This window comes from Schistocerca gregaria, chromosome 2 (assembly GCF_023897955.1).
Source record: "Schistocerca gregaria isolate iqSchGreg1 chromosome 2, iqSchGreg1.2, whole genome shotgun sequence".
NCBI classification, from domain to species: domain Eukaryota; kingdom Metazoa; phylum Arthropoda; class Insecta; order Orthoptera; family Acrididae; genus Schistocerca; species Schistocerca gregaria.
The window spans coordinates 671,658,139-671,677,682 of NC_064921.1; the positions used below are offsets into that span (position 1 = coordinate 671,658,139).

Consider the following 19,544-nt stretch of genomic DNA (forward strand, 5'->3'; position numbering starts at 1 on the left):
TAAGAGGAATAATTTAAACATCAAACAGAAGTGTGTTCAAAACCATATTCCTGATGTTCCTTTTATTTTTTGTTAATGTACGTATTAACAGTTATTTTTCAGTTTCTCTTACTACACCCATAACAACACTGTCATGTTTATAATATCCCAAGAAAGTATAACACTTACAGATAGAGGGAACAAGATTTCTCCCTGCGATGGAACTATTTCAATCAAAGCTGCATGGAATTAGTCACTATATACATCTCTCTCTCTCTCTCTCTCTCTCTCTCTCTCTCTCTCTCTCTCTCTCTGTGTGTGTGTGTGGGGAGGGGGGGGGGGGGTGAGAGAGAGAGAGATATGTTATAGTATATACAATAGTTTACTACACTGCAATCTGAATACCTCAGGTGCATGAGTCACATTTTTTAAATTAACAATGAAAGCTTACTGAAAATGACATTTGAATGTCTGAGGTGTGCCAGCCACTTTCTTTTTTTTAATTTACAATGAAAGTATATTAAAAGTGGAATCTACAGAGAAGCATACATCTTTCTGTGCACTGATCCTGGAAGAGTTATTGAAGTACAAATTATCTTTCTCTGTGTTGTGTTTGATGTGTGATGCAGCAGCTGCTTTGGAATGATCCAAGGCAGCCCTATTATGACTCCCTGAGGACATTAATATGGATAACACATTTTCAAGCTGTTTAACTGCTACAATATCCAGCTTGGATGATGCAAGCTGCCAGGTATAGTAAAGTCTATGGCAACATACCATGTGAGTCAGGTGCTAGAGTCATTAGCAGGACTGCCATTGGCCACATCACTGTTTACATGCACCAGCATTTTACAATGATCTCAGCTGTCCTTTACAGCAAACCTTGGGATTCTACCAAATGGAAAAATTGCCTGCTTAGCCAATGACAATTTGTGAATTTCTCAGTTTCTGATATCATACCTGTCTGTATCAAGTTTTATGTGGAAATAAACCACGCATGCTTTCTACAGCAATGTGACAAGAATGCAACTGAATGCCTCCTCCACTAAACAATCTGACTGGACAGATGATGACATACTGCTCAAAACCCTCTGTTGAATTTATTAAAATAGACAGACAGTATCTGACATCCAACACAAAAAGTCCATCAATAGCATCAATACCAGATATCCAGGGTTTCTACTGTTTGAAGAAGCCAAAGAGGAATGGAACATTTACAGCAGGTGATTAGCACTTAATTTCCGTGAAAGTTAAATGACTGACTTGTTGAGAGAATGTGCATTTTTTGCAGTCAATACACCTTCATTTCTACAATTTAGTGCAGATACTAGTGTCTTTATGCGACACTGTGAGTGGCAAGTCCACTAAGAATTTGGCTGAGTGGCATGTGACTGGCAATTGCCATGAAGTGGATGGGCCAGGTTAGTCTGACCTGATACTGGGCAGATAACCCAGGCTGTTGCAGTGAGCTGTGAACAGACATGGGGGGTTGCACCCAGTAGTTATAGTGGCCAAGGGGACATCATGCCATCACAGAAGGCAAAATTTAATTATTACGAAAAGTATAAAGAAAGTGTCAAATTCGTGGTAGTAAGATGAGCTCACTAAAATTATTACTAAATGTATAAAATTGTTATTAACAAAGTTAGTAACATTTAAACCAAAATTGTTTGTAAAGTCAATAAAAAACAATGTTGTTGTTGTTGTTGTCTTCAGTCCTGAGGCTGGTTTGATGCAGCTCTCCATGCTATTCTATCCTGTGCAAGCTTCTTCATCTCCCAGTACTTACTGCAACCTACATCCTTCTGAATCTGCTTAGTGTATTCATCTCTTGGTCTCGCTCTATGATTTTTACCCTCCACGCTGCCCTGCAATGCTAAATTTGTGATCCCTTGATGCCTCAGAACATGTCCTACGAACCGGACCCTTCTTCTTGTCAAGCTGTGCCACAAACTCCTCTTTTCCCCAATTCTATTCAATACCTCCTCATTAGTTATGTGATCTACCCATCTAATCTTCAGCATTCTTCTGTAGCACCACATTTCAAAAGCTTCTATTCTATTCTTGTCCAAACTATGTTTCACTTCCATACATGACTACACTCCATACAAATACTTTCAGAAACGACTTCCTGACCCTTAAATCTATACTCGACATTAACAAATTTCTCTTCTTCAGAAACGCTTTCCTTGCCACTGCCAGTCTACATTTTATATCCTCTCTACTTGGATCATCATCAGTTATTTTGCTCCCCAAATAGCAAAACTCTTTTACTACTTTAAGTGTCTTATTTCCTAATCTAATTCCCTCAGCATCACCCGACTTAATTCGACTACATTCCATTATCCTCATTTTGTTTTTGTTGATGTTCATCTTATCTCCTCCTTTCAAGACACTGTCCACACCATTCATCTGCTCTTTCAAGTCTGTTGCTGTCTCTGACAGAATTACAATGTCATCGGCGAAACTCAAAGTTTTTATTTCTTCTCCATGGACTTTAACACCTACTACGAATTTTTCTTTTGTTTCCTTTACTGCTTGCTCAATATACAGATTGAATAACATCGGGGACAGGCTACAACGCTGTCTTACTTCCTTCCCAACCGCTGTTTCCCTTTTATGCCCCCTTGATTCTTGTAACTGCCATCTGGTTTCAGTACAAATTGAAAATAGCCTTTCGCTCTCTATATTTTACCCCTGCCACCTTTAGAATTTGGAAGAGAGTATTCCACTCAACATTGTCAAAAGCTTTCTCTAAGTCTACAAATGCTAGAAACGTAGGTTTTCCCTTCCTTAATCTAGCTTCTAAGATAAGTCGTACGGTCAGTATTGCCTCAGGTGTTCCAGTATTTCTACGGAATCCAAAATTAGCTTCCCCGAGGTCGGCTTCTATCAGTTTTTCCATTCGTCTGTAAGAATTCTTGTTATTATTTTGCAGCTGTGACTTATTAAACTGATAGTTCTGTAATTTTCACATCTGTCAACACCTGCTTTCTTTGGGATTGGAATTATTATATTCTTCTTGAAGTCTGAGGGTATTTCGCCCGTTTCATACATCTTGCTCACCAGATGGTAGAGTTTTGTCAGGACTGGCTCTCCCAAGGCCGTCAGTAGTTCCAATGGAATGTTGCCTACTCCAGGGGGCCTTGTTTCGACTCAGGTCTTTCAGTGCTCTGTCAAACTCTTCACACAGTATTGTATCTCCCATTTCATCTTCATCTACATCCTCTTCCATTTCCATAATATTGTCCTCAAGTACACCGTCCCTGTATAGACCCTCTATATACTCCTTCCACCTTTCTGCTTTCCCTTCTTTGGTTAGAACTGGGTTTCCATCTGAGCTCTTGATATTCATACAAGTGGTCCTCTTTTCTCCAAAGGTCTCTTTAATTTTCCTGTAGGCAGTATCTATCTTATCCCTAGTGAGATAAGCCTCTACATCCCTACATTTGTACCTCTAGCCATCCCTGCTTAGCCATTTTGCACTTCCTGTCGATCTCATTTTTGAGATGTTTGTATTCCTTTTTGCCTGCTTCATTTACTGCATTTTTATATTATCTCCTTTCATCAATTAAATTCAATATTTCTTCTGTTACCCAAGGATTTCTACTAGCCCTCGTCTTTTTACCTACTTGATCCTCTGCTGCCGTCACTACTTCATCCCTCAAAGCTACCCATTCTCCTTCTACTGTATTTCTTTCCCCCATTCCTGTCAATTGCTCCCTTATGCTCTCCCTGAAACTCTGTACAACCTCTGGTTTAGTCAGTTTATCCAGGTCCCATCTCCTTAAATTTCCACCTTTTTGCAGTTTCTTCAGTTTTAACCTACAGTTCATAACCAATAGATTGTGGTCAGAGTGCGCATCTGCCCCTGGAAATGTCTTACAATTTAAAACCTGGTTCCTAAATCTCTATCTTACCATTATGTAATCTATCTGATACCTTCTAGTGAATCCAGGATTCTTCCATATATACAACCTTCTTTTATGATTCTTGAACCAAGTGTTAGCTATGATTAAGTTACGCTCTGTGCAAAATTCTACCAGACGGCTTCCTCTTTCATTTCTCTCCCGCAATCCTTATTCACCCACTATGTTTCCTTCTCTCCCTTTTCCTACTGACGAATTCCAGTCACCCATGACTATTAAATTTTCGTCTCCCTTCACTACCTGAATAATTTCTTTTATCTCATCATACATTTCATCAATTTCTTCATCATCTGCAGAGCTAGTTGGCATATAAACTTGTACTACTGTAGTAGGCATGGGCTTCGTATCTATCTTTGCCACAATAATGCGTTCACTATGCTGTTGGTAGTAGCTTACCTGCACTCCTATTTTTTTTATTCATTATTAAACCTACTCCTGCATTACCCCTATTTGATTTTGTATTTATAATCCTGTATTCACCTGACCAAAAGTCTTGTTCCTCCTGTCACCGAACTTCACTAATTCCCACTATATCTAACTTCAACCTATCCATTTCCCTTTTTAAATTTTCTAACCTACCTACCCGATTAAGGGATCTGACATTCCACACTCCGATCTTTCTCCTGATAATGACGTCCACTTGAGTAGTCCCCGCCCGGAGATCCGAATGGGGGACTATTTTACCTCCGGAATATTTTACCCAAGAAGACGCCATCATCATTTAACCATACAGTAAAGCTGCATGCCCTCCCCTTGCTTTCAGCCGTTCACAGTACAAGCACAGCAAGGCCGTTTTGGTTAGTGTTGCAAGGCCAGATCAGTCAATCACCCAGACTGTTGCCCCTGGAACTACTGAAAAGGTTGCTGCCCCTCTTCATGAACAACACATTTGTCTGGCCTCTCAACAGATACCCCTCCGTTGTGGTTGCACCTACGGTACGGCTATCTGTATCGCTGAGGCACGCAAGCCTCCCCACCAGCAGCAAGGTCCATGGTTCGTGGGGGTAGGATGAAAAACAATACAGCCACACAATATACGCATGTGACAAACAGTTAGGTAGATCTTGATGTCAGCTAGGCAAGGATGACATTTCTATTATTGTTAAACAGTTATACATATAGTTGTAAATTATTTATTGATGGTTCACAGGAGAGCTTCTGTAAAGTTTGGAAGTTATGAGACAGGTACTGGCTGAAGTAAAGTTGTGAGGATGGGGCGTGAGTTGTGCTTGAGTAGCTCAGATGGTAGAGCAATTGCCCGAGAAAGGCAAAGGTCCTGAGTTCGAGTCTCAGTCCAGCACACAGTTTTAATCTGCCAGGAAGTTTCATTTATTGATTACTTTGAAAAATGTACACAGACGACTATCGCCAATATGAGAGGACTGTTCCATTATCCTACCAATCCGTAAGTTTATTAATAAAAAATTTTTTTAGGTGCCATCAAAAAGTAATGGGAATTTTTTAATTTTTCAGGCTTGTACATCCGATCCTCAAAATGTTTTTTTTTTTTTTATCTTGTTGGTACGCATGTTCCTGTTGTATGTCTGCATTTGAAGCTGTTTTGAATATTATGTTTATTGTTTACAGTCACAAAGATTAACCATGATTTCTACTGTTCAGCAAATTTTAACTTTCGAAAAGGTGGATCTAAGAATTTGAATTAAATTATGCTTAGGAAATAGAATAAAGTGTAGCACCACATACAAAATAATGACTGTGTCCTTTGGTGAATCTACTATGACTGAGGCAGGAATCTACGAGTGGTATAAATATTTCAAAGAGGCAACGACATAGCCAAGATTTTTTCAAAGGGGGGGATATGATATGCTAAGGAAGATATCAAAAAAGTGCATGTTTTTATTTATCTGAAAACAATTTCTTTAATTTATATACATAATTTGCTTTTGGGGAGCCTTCATACAAATAGTATATGCCTATAAAAGTAAGCAAGAGAAACGTTTCTTCAACAAGTACAAGATGTATTCTCAACAGTATATAAGAGAAATACCCAGACACACAATTAAACATTTTTTACTTGGTAATAATATAACTTCACTTTATTGCCAAAAAATTAAAACTTTGATATAATGTATTGGCTCTTTGTTAACAAAACACAGCTCAGTCTTCTAATATAAGGTTCACTACCTCAGAACAGAAGAATCTTAATGTTGGGTTGAATAACTTATAATGTTAGAGTGTTCAAACCTCTTTCCACAATATCTATATTTCTCCTACTGCACTGTTGTATTTAAACGTCTCATTTATCTGAAACCAAATTAGAATTTCTTCATCACTTCAAAGCATTCAAAGTTCCTCGATTGAATCTCAAATTTTATTAAAGTATATTTCATTTCATGAAAATTCTTAAATTTCCTCATCTGATCATGAACTTTTTTTTAATTTATTGTTTCAACAGTGGAACTGAAAATATAGCAATTAGATTAATTTACAAAACAGAATGAGATAAACAAATAATATGAGCTACACTTCTGAGATCTTAACATTAATCCATGCATTGATTTCAACCATATTTGTAATGTATGTGAACTCACAAATGAGTTTTTGTTTATCCTCGATAATATGGTTATACAGGGTGAGTCACCAACTGTTACCACCAAGAATAACACCGAAAGTAAGATAGTAGCTGAAAAGTTTGTGGGACAAATATTGCGTTGGGCAATGGGAGCCATAATAAGACGTTGGTTTTTCTTGCTAGGTGGGGTAGCATCAGAGATATGAAGGTAAACTTTTTTTTAAGCGATGCTATACTTTAGTACTTATTTTCTGATAGCGGCTATCGAGATGAATCCAATGATGTGTAATGTGCATTTACAGAAAGTGTTTGAAGTGATGACCATCAGTGTCAATGCAGTGCTGCAATCTTCTTATGATGGATTGAATGGTATTCCTTAGACTTTGGCACTTATCGAAGCACGTGCTCTCATAATTCTTGGTGGCAACAGTTAGTGACTCACCATGTATAATACAGTCTGATGCTACCAAACTCCTCTGTGACGTACAACAGAAATAGTTGCTTATACGACGTTTATTTACAAATGCATTAGAGTTGTGACAATTGGACTGATTGTATCAAGGATATTACAAATATGAAATTTTACAATAGAATATCTTTCTTGTAGCAAAACCTGAAGACATGCAAGAAACAAATAACTATTCCCCAAATTAAAATAAGTACTGTTACAAGAGTAATTAAAAATTATTTTAATATAATTGTTTATACAACTTAAAAACATTATAGATTGAAGATAATCATAGAAATTCTGAAAAAAATTTTCAGTTATTAAAGAGTTACAAAAGGATAAGTAAATTATGGAGGAAAGAAAAGGGGGGGGGGGGGGGGGGGGGAGTGAGGTCGGGGATGCAGGGCACAGTCAACTTAGATGAATTCAAGCAACCAGCTGAAAAATATCTTTTAGAAACAAATGAATTATGCTGTCTTTACATACCCTGTCCACTCTCCACAAACCCCTCCCTGCCATTCTGTACAGGAAATGGTTTTTATAATTGAGAATCGACCAGATGAGTGATATTTTGACATTTGGGCACTACTGACAGAATTGAGCAAATCACTATCTGTGCAATATTTTTGTTGATCAATTCAATTTTTGGGTGACACATGCAAATCCAAATGTATTTTTATGCACTGAATTTAATTTAATGTTATTTGTAGTTATGTTTATCACTCTGCTGCCTTGTGAAATACTGAAATATTGCAACCCCAAAGTTCTATCCGTCTCCAGATAACAACTCCAGTACTAACATTAAAGTGCTTTGTATAGGTAATTAGGCTATTATAGTAAAGCATACATATTTTTAATTTACCAGAATGCTAGTGGACAAATTAGAATTTGTTTCCGTCTTCTTTCTTGTTACAAACTTATGTATAATTAGAAACTATCACAACAGAACACAGAACAAAAGTAATAAATGGTAGCACTTATATTAAAATCAAGTGGAAGCAAGAACTGAAGTGATTAATAAAACAATAACTAAGGTCAAGCAAGGCCAACAACGTGCAGTAGTAGGTCTTGGCTAAAGTATGAATGGGCAATAGCTGACAGTGCTATCAATATATCAATAATTGAAATCTATCGATGGCCTTGTTGACTATCGACAGGGCAGAACACTTTTTCACGGTATGACTGAAAATGAAAATATCTTTCAATTTCACTATGTGGCAACTATGTTGTGTGTAACTTCATTTAGGTGACAGGGAGGTTTGGATCCCCTGGACCTCCCCATTTGACTATATCCTTGAAAGAGGGTCGAGCAAACGTTGAAGATGATGACCATCCTGGATGCCCTAGCACATAAATTACTGATGACACTGTGTAAGAAATAGAAAATGGTTCCAGAAAATCACTCAGTCAATAGCAGAGAGGTTGCTGATAATCTCGGCATATCCTTTGATTCATACCAAGCATTTTTTTTGAGGGGGGGGGGGGGGGGGTTTGGAGCATAAAACATTTAGCAGCAAAGTTTGTTCTCAAATTGTTGGACTTGGACCAGAAATGAGATCGCATAAACATCACACAAGATTAGCTGAAGGAAGCTTACAACAATGTAGAGCTTTCAAAGAAGGTAATAACAGGTGACAAAACTTGGGTATAAGGGTATGACATCGAAATCAAGGCCCAAATGTCCCAATGAAAACTTTCTGAAGAGTCAAGACCAAAACAACTTAACAAGTGTGACCACACGTGATGGTTCTTATCAATGTATTCTTTGATCACAGTGGGTTTTTGCCATCATGAGTTCCTGCCTTATGGTCGTACAGTCAATAAGGAATGCTACCTGGAAGTTATGCAACATTTTCATGAAGCAATGTAAAGGAAACGACTAGAACTGTGGCAAAACCACTTTTGGAAATTACATCATGATAGTGCTCACATTCACAGCTCAATATTTGTTCAGATTTTTTTGGCAAAGAACAAAAACATAATATTGCATCAGCCACCGTATTCACTGGACATGGCCTCCTGCCATTTCTTTCTATCTCCGAGGCTCAAGACAACCATGAAAGGATGTCATTTTGCCACCATTGATGAAATAAAAACAGAAACACTGAACACTATAAAGAAAAATAAGTTCCGGAAGTGCTTCCAAGATTGGAAAAAACACTGACACAAGTGTATTGTATCTGAGGACAGTTACTTTGAAAGGGACAAAGTTGATGTTGATGAATAAATAAGGATTCTTTAAGCAAACGAAAATTCCCACTTCTTTTTGATCACTCTGCTTTGAAAGATTTCATCTGGCTAACACAGGACTGCAGCACCAAGATGAATGAAGCTGTCAAGCTCACTACGTTTTCTGTAGTTCTGTTTGTGGTGTATAAAATTGATATAGCCAGCTATTTCACTTTGTTTAAAATTAAATATGTGATATACCGTTGCTCAAGAGTGGTGGTCAAGTCGTAAGAAGACAGTGGGCCATGTCATCAAGTCTTTAAATAAGCATGCGGAGCAGGGTTTGTGGGCTTTTGGTCTCCATCTCTTGGTCAGTTAGGTTGCTTTTTGTACGGTCTGTATGTCCAGAGCCACATAAGATTAAGTGTTACTCAGGAATCAGTAAGATTTCAATGCGCACCAGTGCGGCACTTAAGAAATAATTTGGAACTCTGAGTGCTAGTCGACATAGACTCATAGTCAGGCTAATAGTATTGAACACTTCAATGGCAGTGAATTTTTCACTGTATGACGACTTATATGCAAGGATGAACTCTTGAGATTTTGTTGCAGCTTTAGTAATTTCATACTGGGCTCAATGTCTTTAGTTCATATTCATTACTGCCTATGAATGCTCTGCCAGTACCGCAAATTTAGTTATTTTTGTTTATTGTATTTATATTATGTTCAGTACAAACCAATGGGAAAGCACCATTTGAATAAAGTTGTGTGTGATTTTGAATAAACGAATAAACAAATAATCAAAAATTAATACTTTGGTTGTACCTACCTTCTTATGACATGGGATCATATTCTTAATGTTTCCTCCTTTACAACCACAACTCATTTCTTGACTTGCTCAATCACATCGCTACTTTGCCTCTGCTATTTAAGATGCCTCTTCAGGGCTTAAAGCAACAGAGCATGACCCATTTTGATCAGATAAGCTGTATTCAAGTCTAACTATAACGTTAAAAATACATTCCTGGAAATGGAAAAAAGAACACATTGACACCGGTGTGTCAGACCCACCATACTTGCTCCGGACACTGCGAGAGGGCTGTACAAGCAATGATCACACACACGGCACAGCGGACACACCAGGAACCACGCTGTTGGCCGTCGAATGGCGCTAGCTGCGCAGCATTTGTGCACCGCCGCCGTCAGTGTCAGGCAGTTTGCCGTGGCATACGGAGCTCCATCGCAGTCTTTAACACTGGTAGCATGCCGCAACAGTGTGGACATGAACCGTATGTGCAGTTGATGGACTTTGAGCAAGGGCGTATAGTGGGCATGCGGGAGGCCGGGTGGACGTACCGCCGAATTGCTCAACACGTGGGGCGTGAGGTGTCCACAGTACATCGATGTTGTCACCAGTGGTCGGCGGAAGGTGCACGTGCCCGTCGACCTGGGACCGGACCGCAGCGACGCACGGATGCACGCCAAGATCGTAGGATCCTACGCAGTGCCGTAGGGGACCGCACCGCCACTTCCCAGCAAATTAGGGACACTGTTGCTCCTGGGGTATCAGCGAGGACCATTCGCAACCGTCTCCATGAAGCTGGGCTACGGTCCCGCACACCGTTAGGCCGTCTTCCGCTCACGCCCCAACATCGTGCAGCCCGCCTCCAGTGGTGTCGCGACAGGCGTGAATGGAGGGACGAATGGAGACGTGTCGTCTTCAGCGATGAGAGTCGCTTCTGCCTTGGTGCCAATGATGGTCGTATGCGTGTTTGGCGCCGTGCAGGTGAGCGCCACAATCAGGACTGCATACGACCGAGGCACACAGGGCCAACACCCGGCATCATGGTGTGGAGAGCGATCTCCTACACTGGCCGTACACCTCTGGTGATCGTTGAGGGGACACTGAATAGTGCACGGTACATCCAAACCGTCATCGAACCCATCGTTCTACCATTCCTAGACCGGCAAGGGAACTTGCTGTTTCAACAGGACAATGCACGTCTGCATGTATCCTGTGCCACCCAACGTGCTCTAGAAGGTGTAAGTCAACTACCCTGGCCAGCAAGATCTCCGGATCTGTCCCCCATTGAGCATGTTTGAGACTGGATGAAGCATCGTCTCACGCGGTCTGCACGTCCAGCACGAACGCTGGTCCAACTGAGGCGCCAGGTGGAAATGGCATGGCAAGCCGTTCCACAGGACTACATCCAGCATCTCTATGATCGTCTCCATGGGAGAATAGCAGCCTGCATTGCTGCGAAAAGTGGATATACACTGTACTAGTGCCGACATTGTGCATGCTCTGTTGCCTGTGTCTATGTTCCTGTGGTTCTGTCAGTGTGATCATTTGATGTATCTGACCCCAGGAATGTGTCAATAAAGTTTCCCCTTCCTGGGACAATGAATTCACGGTGTTCTTATTTCAATTTCCAGGAGTGTATAATGAAAGTAGTCTAGACAGCATGAAATATTTTATTTAAAATAATAACAGTGATTCATTTTGATCATTGTGTGATCATCCTCAGACTGTTACATACCCTGTAAATGGAGTAACATAACCCATACTACAGGACACACGAAGAAGAAACAGTAAAAAAACACCCACAATATAAGTAAAAGAAGAGATACTCTTGCTGACTGCTGCTGGCATGGAGCACTAATTGTTCTAGGCTGGTATGAAGAACAGCAGTTGCATGACATGCAATTACCATCACACAAATAGCAACGGATCCGCCCACCACCATCTCCCACATTGCACCATTGCATCAAATACGAATAAAATCAGTAAAATTACAACTGTGGTATGAAATATTTGTATCATGATAACAGTTATGTAAATATAAAAAAAGGCTTGCATAAGATATAATTAAAAAACATTTAAAAGAAGTGTGATAAAGAAATAAACCATTAACATTCAAACTTGACCCACAGTGCTGACTGTAGGGATTTGTGTATGGCATGTGTTATGCAAAAAACACTTACAAGGACACCACTAGTAACCATAGTAATGGTATGAATATTGATGTCTTCCTATTTAAAGTCAAAGATATAGAAGTGTGACTTAAAATTTTTAACTTGAACATAATCATCATTGTGTACAAAAGAGGTAATAAGTACATTAGGTACAATAGAAAAAGTACCAATGATACTAAAAGTATGAAGGAAGTACCACAAAAAATAAACCATTAGCCTTACAATTAAACATTAAGTGTCCTCTATAGTGACTTGCATGTAACATCTGTGGATCAAGGGTGGCTTAAAAGTTCAACATGAAAAAAATAGTTGTAGGCAAAGTCCATTAAGGTTATGAAAACAGAAGAGCAAGCAATTTCAGAACAAATCATCAAATAGATTGAAAAAAGAATTTCTCTATGACATCCAACTGCTCGTTAAGCAAAGATAAAGGTTTCTTTTTATGGTAAAACACCAGCCAGGAGCGGTTAGCACTCAATGCCATCAGCTCCAGCAGTTTATTTATATTATAGATACATAATGTTTTACAGTTGCATTGACGTTCATGTGTCCTCTAATAAAACTTTCACATTATTCCACTTAACATAGCACGTAACAATCTGAGGATGATCAGACGATGACTGAAACCGCTCACTGTTTCTGCTGCTGCTGGCTCCGAAAGCTTGCCAATTACAACCGTCTTTTACCTGTGTGTTCTGCCACCACTTGGTGTGTAGCTTTTTATTTATACATATTAAATACTAAAACTAATGAGTAGGTTGCCAATATTTGTTACACATTCTTTTTAAACTGCACATCACAAATAGCTAAACATTTAATGATTCCTGAAAAGCTACTGAGAATGGATACATTTTTGTAAACCAAAGTAATCACTTTAAAATTTTTATGAAGCTTATTTTATGATAAATTTCATCAAGGAAAAGACATAGCCTGAAACAACAGTAAGTATACTCAATTCTTTAAACAGGTTTCAGCAAAATATTTTTGAATTCATCTCACAAATAATTCATATTACATATTTTGGTGCTCACAAACCTTTTATGCAACTCGAGGAGTTAAACCAGAATGGGCTGCCATGTGGCATTTTGAATAGTTCTATTTAACTTTTGAATTGCTTATGGCTACCAACATTTGAACTACAGCTACACATTTGTTCGAGCATTTAACCAGGTCTGTGTTTACTTCTACAAATAAATTTACTATCTTGTTGCAACCCCAAGAATTTAACACAGTCAACATCTTACATACCACTCAATATATAGAAATTTTCTCCATCTACTACATCTCTTGCTAAAATGTATAACTGTGCAAACTCACACGATTCGATATGTCAATGTTGAGGCCACTCTGCTCAGTGCTATCAGTAAGACAGCTAAGGGAACGCCAGACTTCTGTCTGCGAACTTAGGTCTACACTGTGCACTAGCATGCTGTCCTGGCTAGTCACTCGTTCATCATTTATACTGCTTCTGAAAGAAAAAAAAAGTTACACGAGACAAACCTGAAAGGAAATTGAGACACAAATGGAGAAAAGACAAGCACCAATTAAGACCAGAAAGATAACATGAGGGAAATATCTGTTACAGACCCAGTTAACATATCTAACATATTGTAATGTAAGTGTTGGCAGGAAGCTCGAGATACCTCTGTAAAAAAAAAAAAAAAAAAAAAAAAAAAAAAAAAAAAAAAAAAAAAAAAAAAAAAAAAAAAAAAAAAAAGGTTATTGTGAAAATAAAAAAAATAAAAATAAAAAACAGAATATTGTGAACTGTGAATTCTTACTGATAATTTAATAGTGGGCATGAAGATTCAAAATTCTGGATAAACCTTATGTTGCTGTATCAGACATATGTTCTCACAGATCACTCTTCACTTCATTACATTTATTCTGCCATCAATAGGGATGGAGTATGAGGTACAGGTCACATGCATATACCTGGGTTAACAGTAATACTGGTAATATGGCAAATAGAAATTGGGATGAGTCAGCCAAAGAAATATTTTAAGAAGGTAACAGGAAAGGGAGAACGGTATTATGATGTGCTTTGGGAATGGAGGGGATTTATTTTGCCTTCATTCAGGACATTAACTAATGTAGTCACTATCTTGCAGCTCTAATTTGTAGAGTTATCTCCAGGGTGTTGTTCTATAAACATTGTGAGTAACAACATTAGCCATTTGACGTCTACTGTTGGATAAGTCCTCCTCTAGACTTTTTCACACATCAGGATCTTCAGTGACACATGCTCCTGCATGGTTTCTAAAGGCATCTACCTAGCTTAGTTGCTTAAGACAGTTTCAGAGAAAGTATTGAGAACTTCTTAGCAAGACTGTCTGATCACACCACCTGTAGCGTATTCACGGGCATCCCAAACTATAATCAGCACATTATATTTGTCTCCAACTAATACTGTACTATCAAGGTTCTTCTGTGCTACTGAGCAAAAAGTTTCTTTGAATGATCCTACGATTGTTACATCAAAACTTGGTGTATGGTAAACAACTTTGTTGTGAATGCTTTAGCAATTTACTGTTAAAATTCTGACACGGGAAGTGTCTTTACCAGGCGTACGATCAAATTTCATTCTCTGCATATTGAATGGCAAGCTGTCATCAGAGAATCTCAAACTAATGCTTAGCCTAAAAAATCACAATCATCCATGTGTACTCCTCTCGTACTCTGCTACCTGAGTAACTGCTTCCTCTGTGTAATACACTCCTCATCTATCAATGTAAAACCTTTAATTCTCCACCCTATAATGAAGATGCATAAATCTGCAGCTAATAGCATCACAGGACTGTTGGAGCCTCATTTGCAATTGGTTTTGATCTTCCGATCATTTTTCTAGACAATAATTAACAGCATCATCTGTAAACGTCCTAAGATGGCTGCTCAGATTGTCTCCTAAATCATCTATACAGATAAGGAACAATTGAGGGCTTGTAACACTGTCTTGGGGAAAACCAGAAATGACTTATGTTTTATTAGATGACTTTCCTTCAGCTAATATGAACTGTGACCTCTCCGACAGGAAATCTGTCATGTAACTGAGACGATATTCCATAAGCACGCATTGTGACTAAAACCTACTTGTGAGGCACAGTGTCAGAAAATAAAAACGAGCCCCTGTTGTTTTTAGACATGAATTTGTACTATGAAACTTCTTAACAATACAAATGCAATCTACTATAAAACAGTGAGTCTGTAGCTGGCACTACTTCACTGGATACTGGTGGACAAGAAAATTCAAGTAAGGGTGGTTATGTTACTATTTTCAAAACTGTGTGAATGTATTATTGCAGGTGGCACTAAGCTACAATACAAAACCTTCATGCTACAAAGAGGAAAATAATAAATAAAAACAAGCTGTGTCATCTTTCAGACATGTTAGCATTAACAAACTTTTTAAGACCACAAATAGAAGCTACTTGAAAACAATGAGCCTGTCACTGACACTACTTCGTTGTCCACTGGCAGAAAAGGAAAGCTTCACTCTGATGCAGTTAAGGGCTCTCCTGTCACCTCTTGTAATAAATATTCCACAAGAAAAAGAGAGATTTTCTTTTGCCTACATACTGAGGAAAACTTAAACCTTGAGGTACATGTGTAGCTTTCAAACAACACATTTCATTGACACACTACTTCATGTAGTAACTATTTTTTGGTTCATAAACATCAGTTTAGCGAGACTCATCAGTGGTTCTGTAGGCTATGCAGTAGAGATAGGAGGATTGTGGAACAGGAGGGGAAAATTGCTGCCCTTCAGGCTGAGGTAGATGAGGCTAGGTGAGAACTGGGCAGGTTAAGGGGGGAGAAGGGTAAACAGGGGTGGGAAGTGGCAACAGGCATGAGGAACAGGCCAAGAAATTCTTCTGACAGCTTTGTTATTAATGTGCAAAATAGGTTTGACCTGTTGCCTCAGTCAGAAACTGATGAGCCTCTCACAGAAGTAGATGTAGACAGGGCTCAACAAGCTTTCAGCAGCAAATTGATTAAGAATGTAGGGAAGTCTGCAAAGAGAAAGAAAGTCTTGTTGCTAGGTAGTTCGCATGCTAGGGGTGTGGGCCAACTTCTGCAGGATGAATTAGGGTTGGATTACCAGGTCACAAGTTTTTTCAAACCTAGTGCTGAACTTGGGCAGGATACAGAGGATTTAGGTTCACTATGTAAAGGTTTTACTAAGGAAGACACTGTGGTTTTTGTGGGTGGGCCGGGCAACAGTATTGACAGAGATCCGGGGTACAGCATAAAGTGTGACCTGGCAAAGATTGCATCGGCATCGAATCATACCAGTGTTGGGTTTGTGTCGGTTCTGGAGCGCCACGACCGACCTCATTTGACCTCTTCTGTCAGGAGAGTTAATTTGGAGTTGGAACGGCTACTTGGATCTGGTGCAGGGTCACACATTGGTGTGGTTCCTGTTGATTCACTCTGTAGGTGGGACTATACTAGACATGGCCTACACCTCAACAGGAAAGGGAAGGGTAAACTGGCTGGGCTGATAGCAGGAAATTTAAAGGGGGGAGGAACTACATCTCATGGTGGAAACTCTTTTTTAGTGTAAGATCAGTGTCCAGTGGGAAACTCAGCCAGGCAAGTACTAAAGATGTTAAAAAAGTTCAAGATACTCACAAAAGTAAAGTGAAAAATAATGTTAGTATATTTCATCAAAATATTGGGGGATTGAAGAATAAAAGTACTAAAGATGTTAAAAAAGTTCAAGATACTCACAAAAGTAAAGTGAAAAATAATGTTAGTATATTTCATCAAAATATTGGGGGATTGAAGAATAAAAGTACTAAAGATGTTAAAAAAGTTCAAGATACTCACAAAAGTAAAGTGAAAAATACTGTTAGTATATTTCATCAAAATATTGGGGGATTGAAGAATAAAATTGATGAGCTTCTGCTTTGTTTAGAAGATATAGAAACCAAGAATGTAATAGATATACTATGCCTGTCTGAGCATCACATTGTCACTGATATGCAAAAGGTTAGCATCAATGGGTACAAATTAGCTGCACATGTAAGTAGAGATAATATGATGAGAGGAGGAGTTGCCATATATGTCAAAAGCTTCCACAGTGCAAAAAATTTAGAAACTAAAAAATTTTGTGTAGAGCAACATATGGAAGCATGTGCCACTGAACTTAAACTAAATGATGGCACTTTCATAATTGTAACAGTGTATAGGTCCCCCTCAGGGAATTTCCAGCTATTTCTAGAAAACTTGGATGCTTTGTTGTGCTATCTGTCAGACAGGGGGAAGCAAATTATCATTTGTGGGGATTTCAATGTTGATTCCCTGAAAGAGTGTAATAGGAAGAATGACCTTTTAGTATTACTCAGTTCTTTCAATTTGAGCTCCGTCATTGATTTTCCTACTCGGATAACAAAGAACAGCAGTACATTGATAGATAACTTTTTTATAGACCAAGATAAGTTTAAGGACATAAATGCTTATCCTGTTGAGAATGGTCTTTCAGATCATAGTGCACAGCTTGTTACAGTACATGACATAGCTCCATGCAGTATAATAAATCAGACTTTCAAAGCAGTGCGTTCAATTAACAATATAAATATTGCAAACTTTAGGGAAAGCCTACAGCAGCTAGACTGGGATGAAGTGTATAAGGAACCCGATGCAAACTTGAAATATAACTTATTTCACAATACATTTTTAAGGGTATTTGCAAATTGTTTTCCCAAGAAAATAGTTAAACATAATTCCAAGAAAACATATAAAAAACCTTGGCTAACTAAAGGAATAAGAATATCTTGCAACCGTAAAAGAGAACTGTATCTAACAGCAAGAGGGAGTACTGACCCCGAAATTGTTCAATATTATAAAAACTATTGTGCGGTACTAAGAAAAGTTATTAAAAAGTCCAGAAGCATGTGTATCATGTCTGAGATCAGTAACTCTGATAATAAAATTAAAGCAATTTGGAATATTATTGAAAGGGAAACAGGGCAACCAAGAGCACAGGAAGACTTTAGTGCAATAAAACTGAATGACAAGTGCACTAACAAACAATCAGAAATTGAAAATATTTTGAATAATCATTTTTTAAATGTTGTGGAGAAAATAGGATCTAGATCTTCACTAGAAGAGGCAAGGCTATTAATAGAAGAGGCCATACCTGCGCAGTTTGAAACAACTGTAATTCCACCAACCTCTCCCTCTGAAATCAGTAAAATAATAAACTCACTGAAAAGTAAAAGCTCTTACGGAATTGATGGCATTTCCAGCAAAGTACTTAAAGCTTGTTCCCCACAGATAAGTAGGATTCTCAGCCACGTATGTAATAGCTCTTTGGAGCAGGGTGTTTTCCCTGATAGACTGAAATATGCCATTGTAAAACCATTGCATAAAAAGGGGGATACGTCGGATGTCAACAACTACCGCCCAATCTCTCTTCTGACAGCTCTATCAAAAATTTTTGAGAAAGTAATGTATTCAAGAGTAGCCTCCCATATTTGTAAAAATAAAGTACTAACAAAATGTCAGTTTGGTTTTCAGAAAGGCTTTTCAACAGAAAATGCTATATATGCTTTCACTGATCAAATATTAAATGCTCTGAATAACCGGACATCACCCATTGGTATTTTTTGTGATCTCTCAAAGGCCTTTGATTGTGTAAATCATGGAATTCTTTTAGATAAGCTAAATCATTATGGTTTGAGTGGGACAGTGCACAAATGGTTTAATTCATACTTAACTGGAAGAATGCAGAAAGTTGAAATAAGTGGTTCGTGTAATGTTAAAACAACAGCTGATTCCTCAAACTGGGGTGCTATCAAGCACGGGGTCCCACAGGGTTCGGTCTTAGGTCCTTTACTGTTCTTGATATACATTAATGACTTACCATTCCACATTGATGAAGATGCAAAGTTAGTTCTTTTTGCTGATGATACAAGTATAGTAATAACATCCAAAACCCAAGAACTAAGTGATGTAATTGTAAATGATGTTTTTCACAAAATTATTAAGTGGTTCTCAGCAAACGAACTCTCTTTAAATTTTGATAAAACACAGTATATACAGTTCCATACAGTAAATGGCACAACTCCAGTAATAAATATAGAATTTGAACAGAAGTCTGTAGCTAAGGTAGAATTTTCAAAATTTTTAGGTGTGTCCATTGATGAGAGGTTAAACTGGAAGCCACACATTGATGGTCTGCTGAAACGTCTGAGTTCAGCTACGTATGCTATTAGGGTTATTGCAAATTTTGGTGATAAGAATCTCAGTAAATTAGCTTACTATGCCTACTTTCATTCACTGCTTTCGTATGGCATCATATTCTGGGGTAATTCATCGTTGAGTAGAAAAGTATTCATTGCACAAAAACGTGTAATCAGAATAATTGCTGGAGCCCACCCACGGTCATCCTGCAGACATCTATTTAAGGATCTAGGGATCCTCACAGTAACCTCACAGTATATATATTCCCTTATGAAATTTGTTGATAATAATCCAACCCAATTCAAAAGTAATAGCAGTGTGC

General features: G+C 38.3%; 1 protein-coding gene across 8 annotated transcripts in view; it reads right to left on the minus strand.

Moving 5' to 3' along the window:
- Positions 1-19,544, minus strand: part of LOC126334718 (transmembrane protein 94) — a 461,078-nt gene that overhangs the window by 104,222 nt on the left and 337,312 nt on the right. For 7 of the 8 annotated variants that reach the window (XM_049997238.1, XM_049997237.1, XM_049997233.1 and 4 more), the window contains one exon: positions 13,352-13,502. In XM_049997238.1, coding sequence (XP_049853195.1) covers positions 13,352-13,502 — 151 coding nt within the window. The remainder of the gene's footprint in view (positions 1-13,351; positions 13,503-19,544) is intronic. The other variant, XM_049997234.1, reaches the window with a different exon arrangement.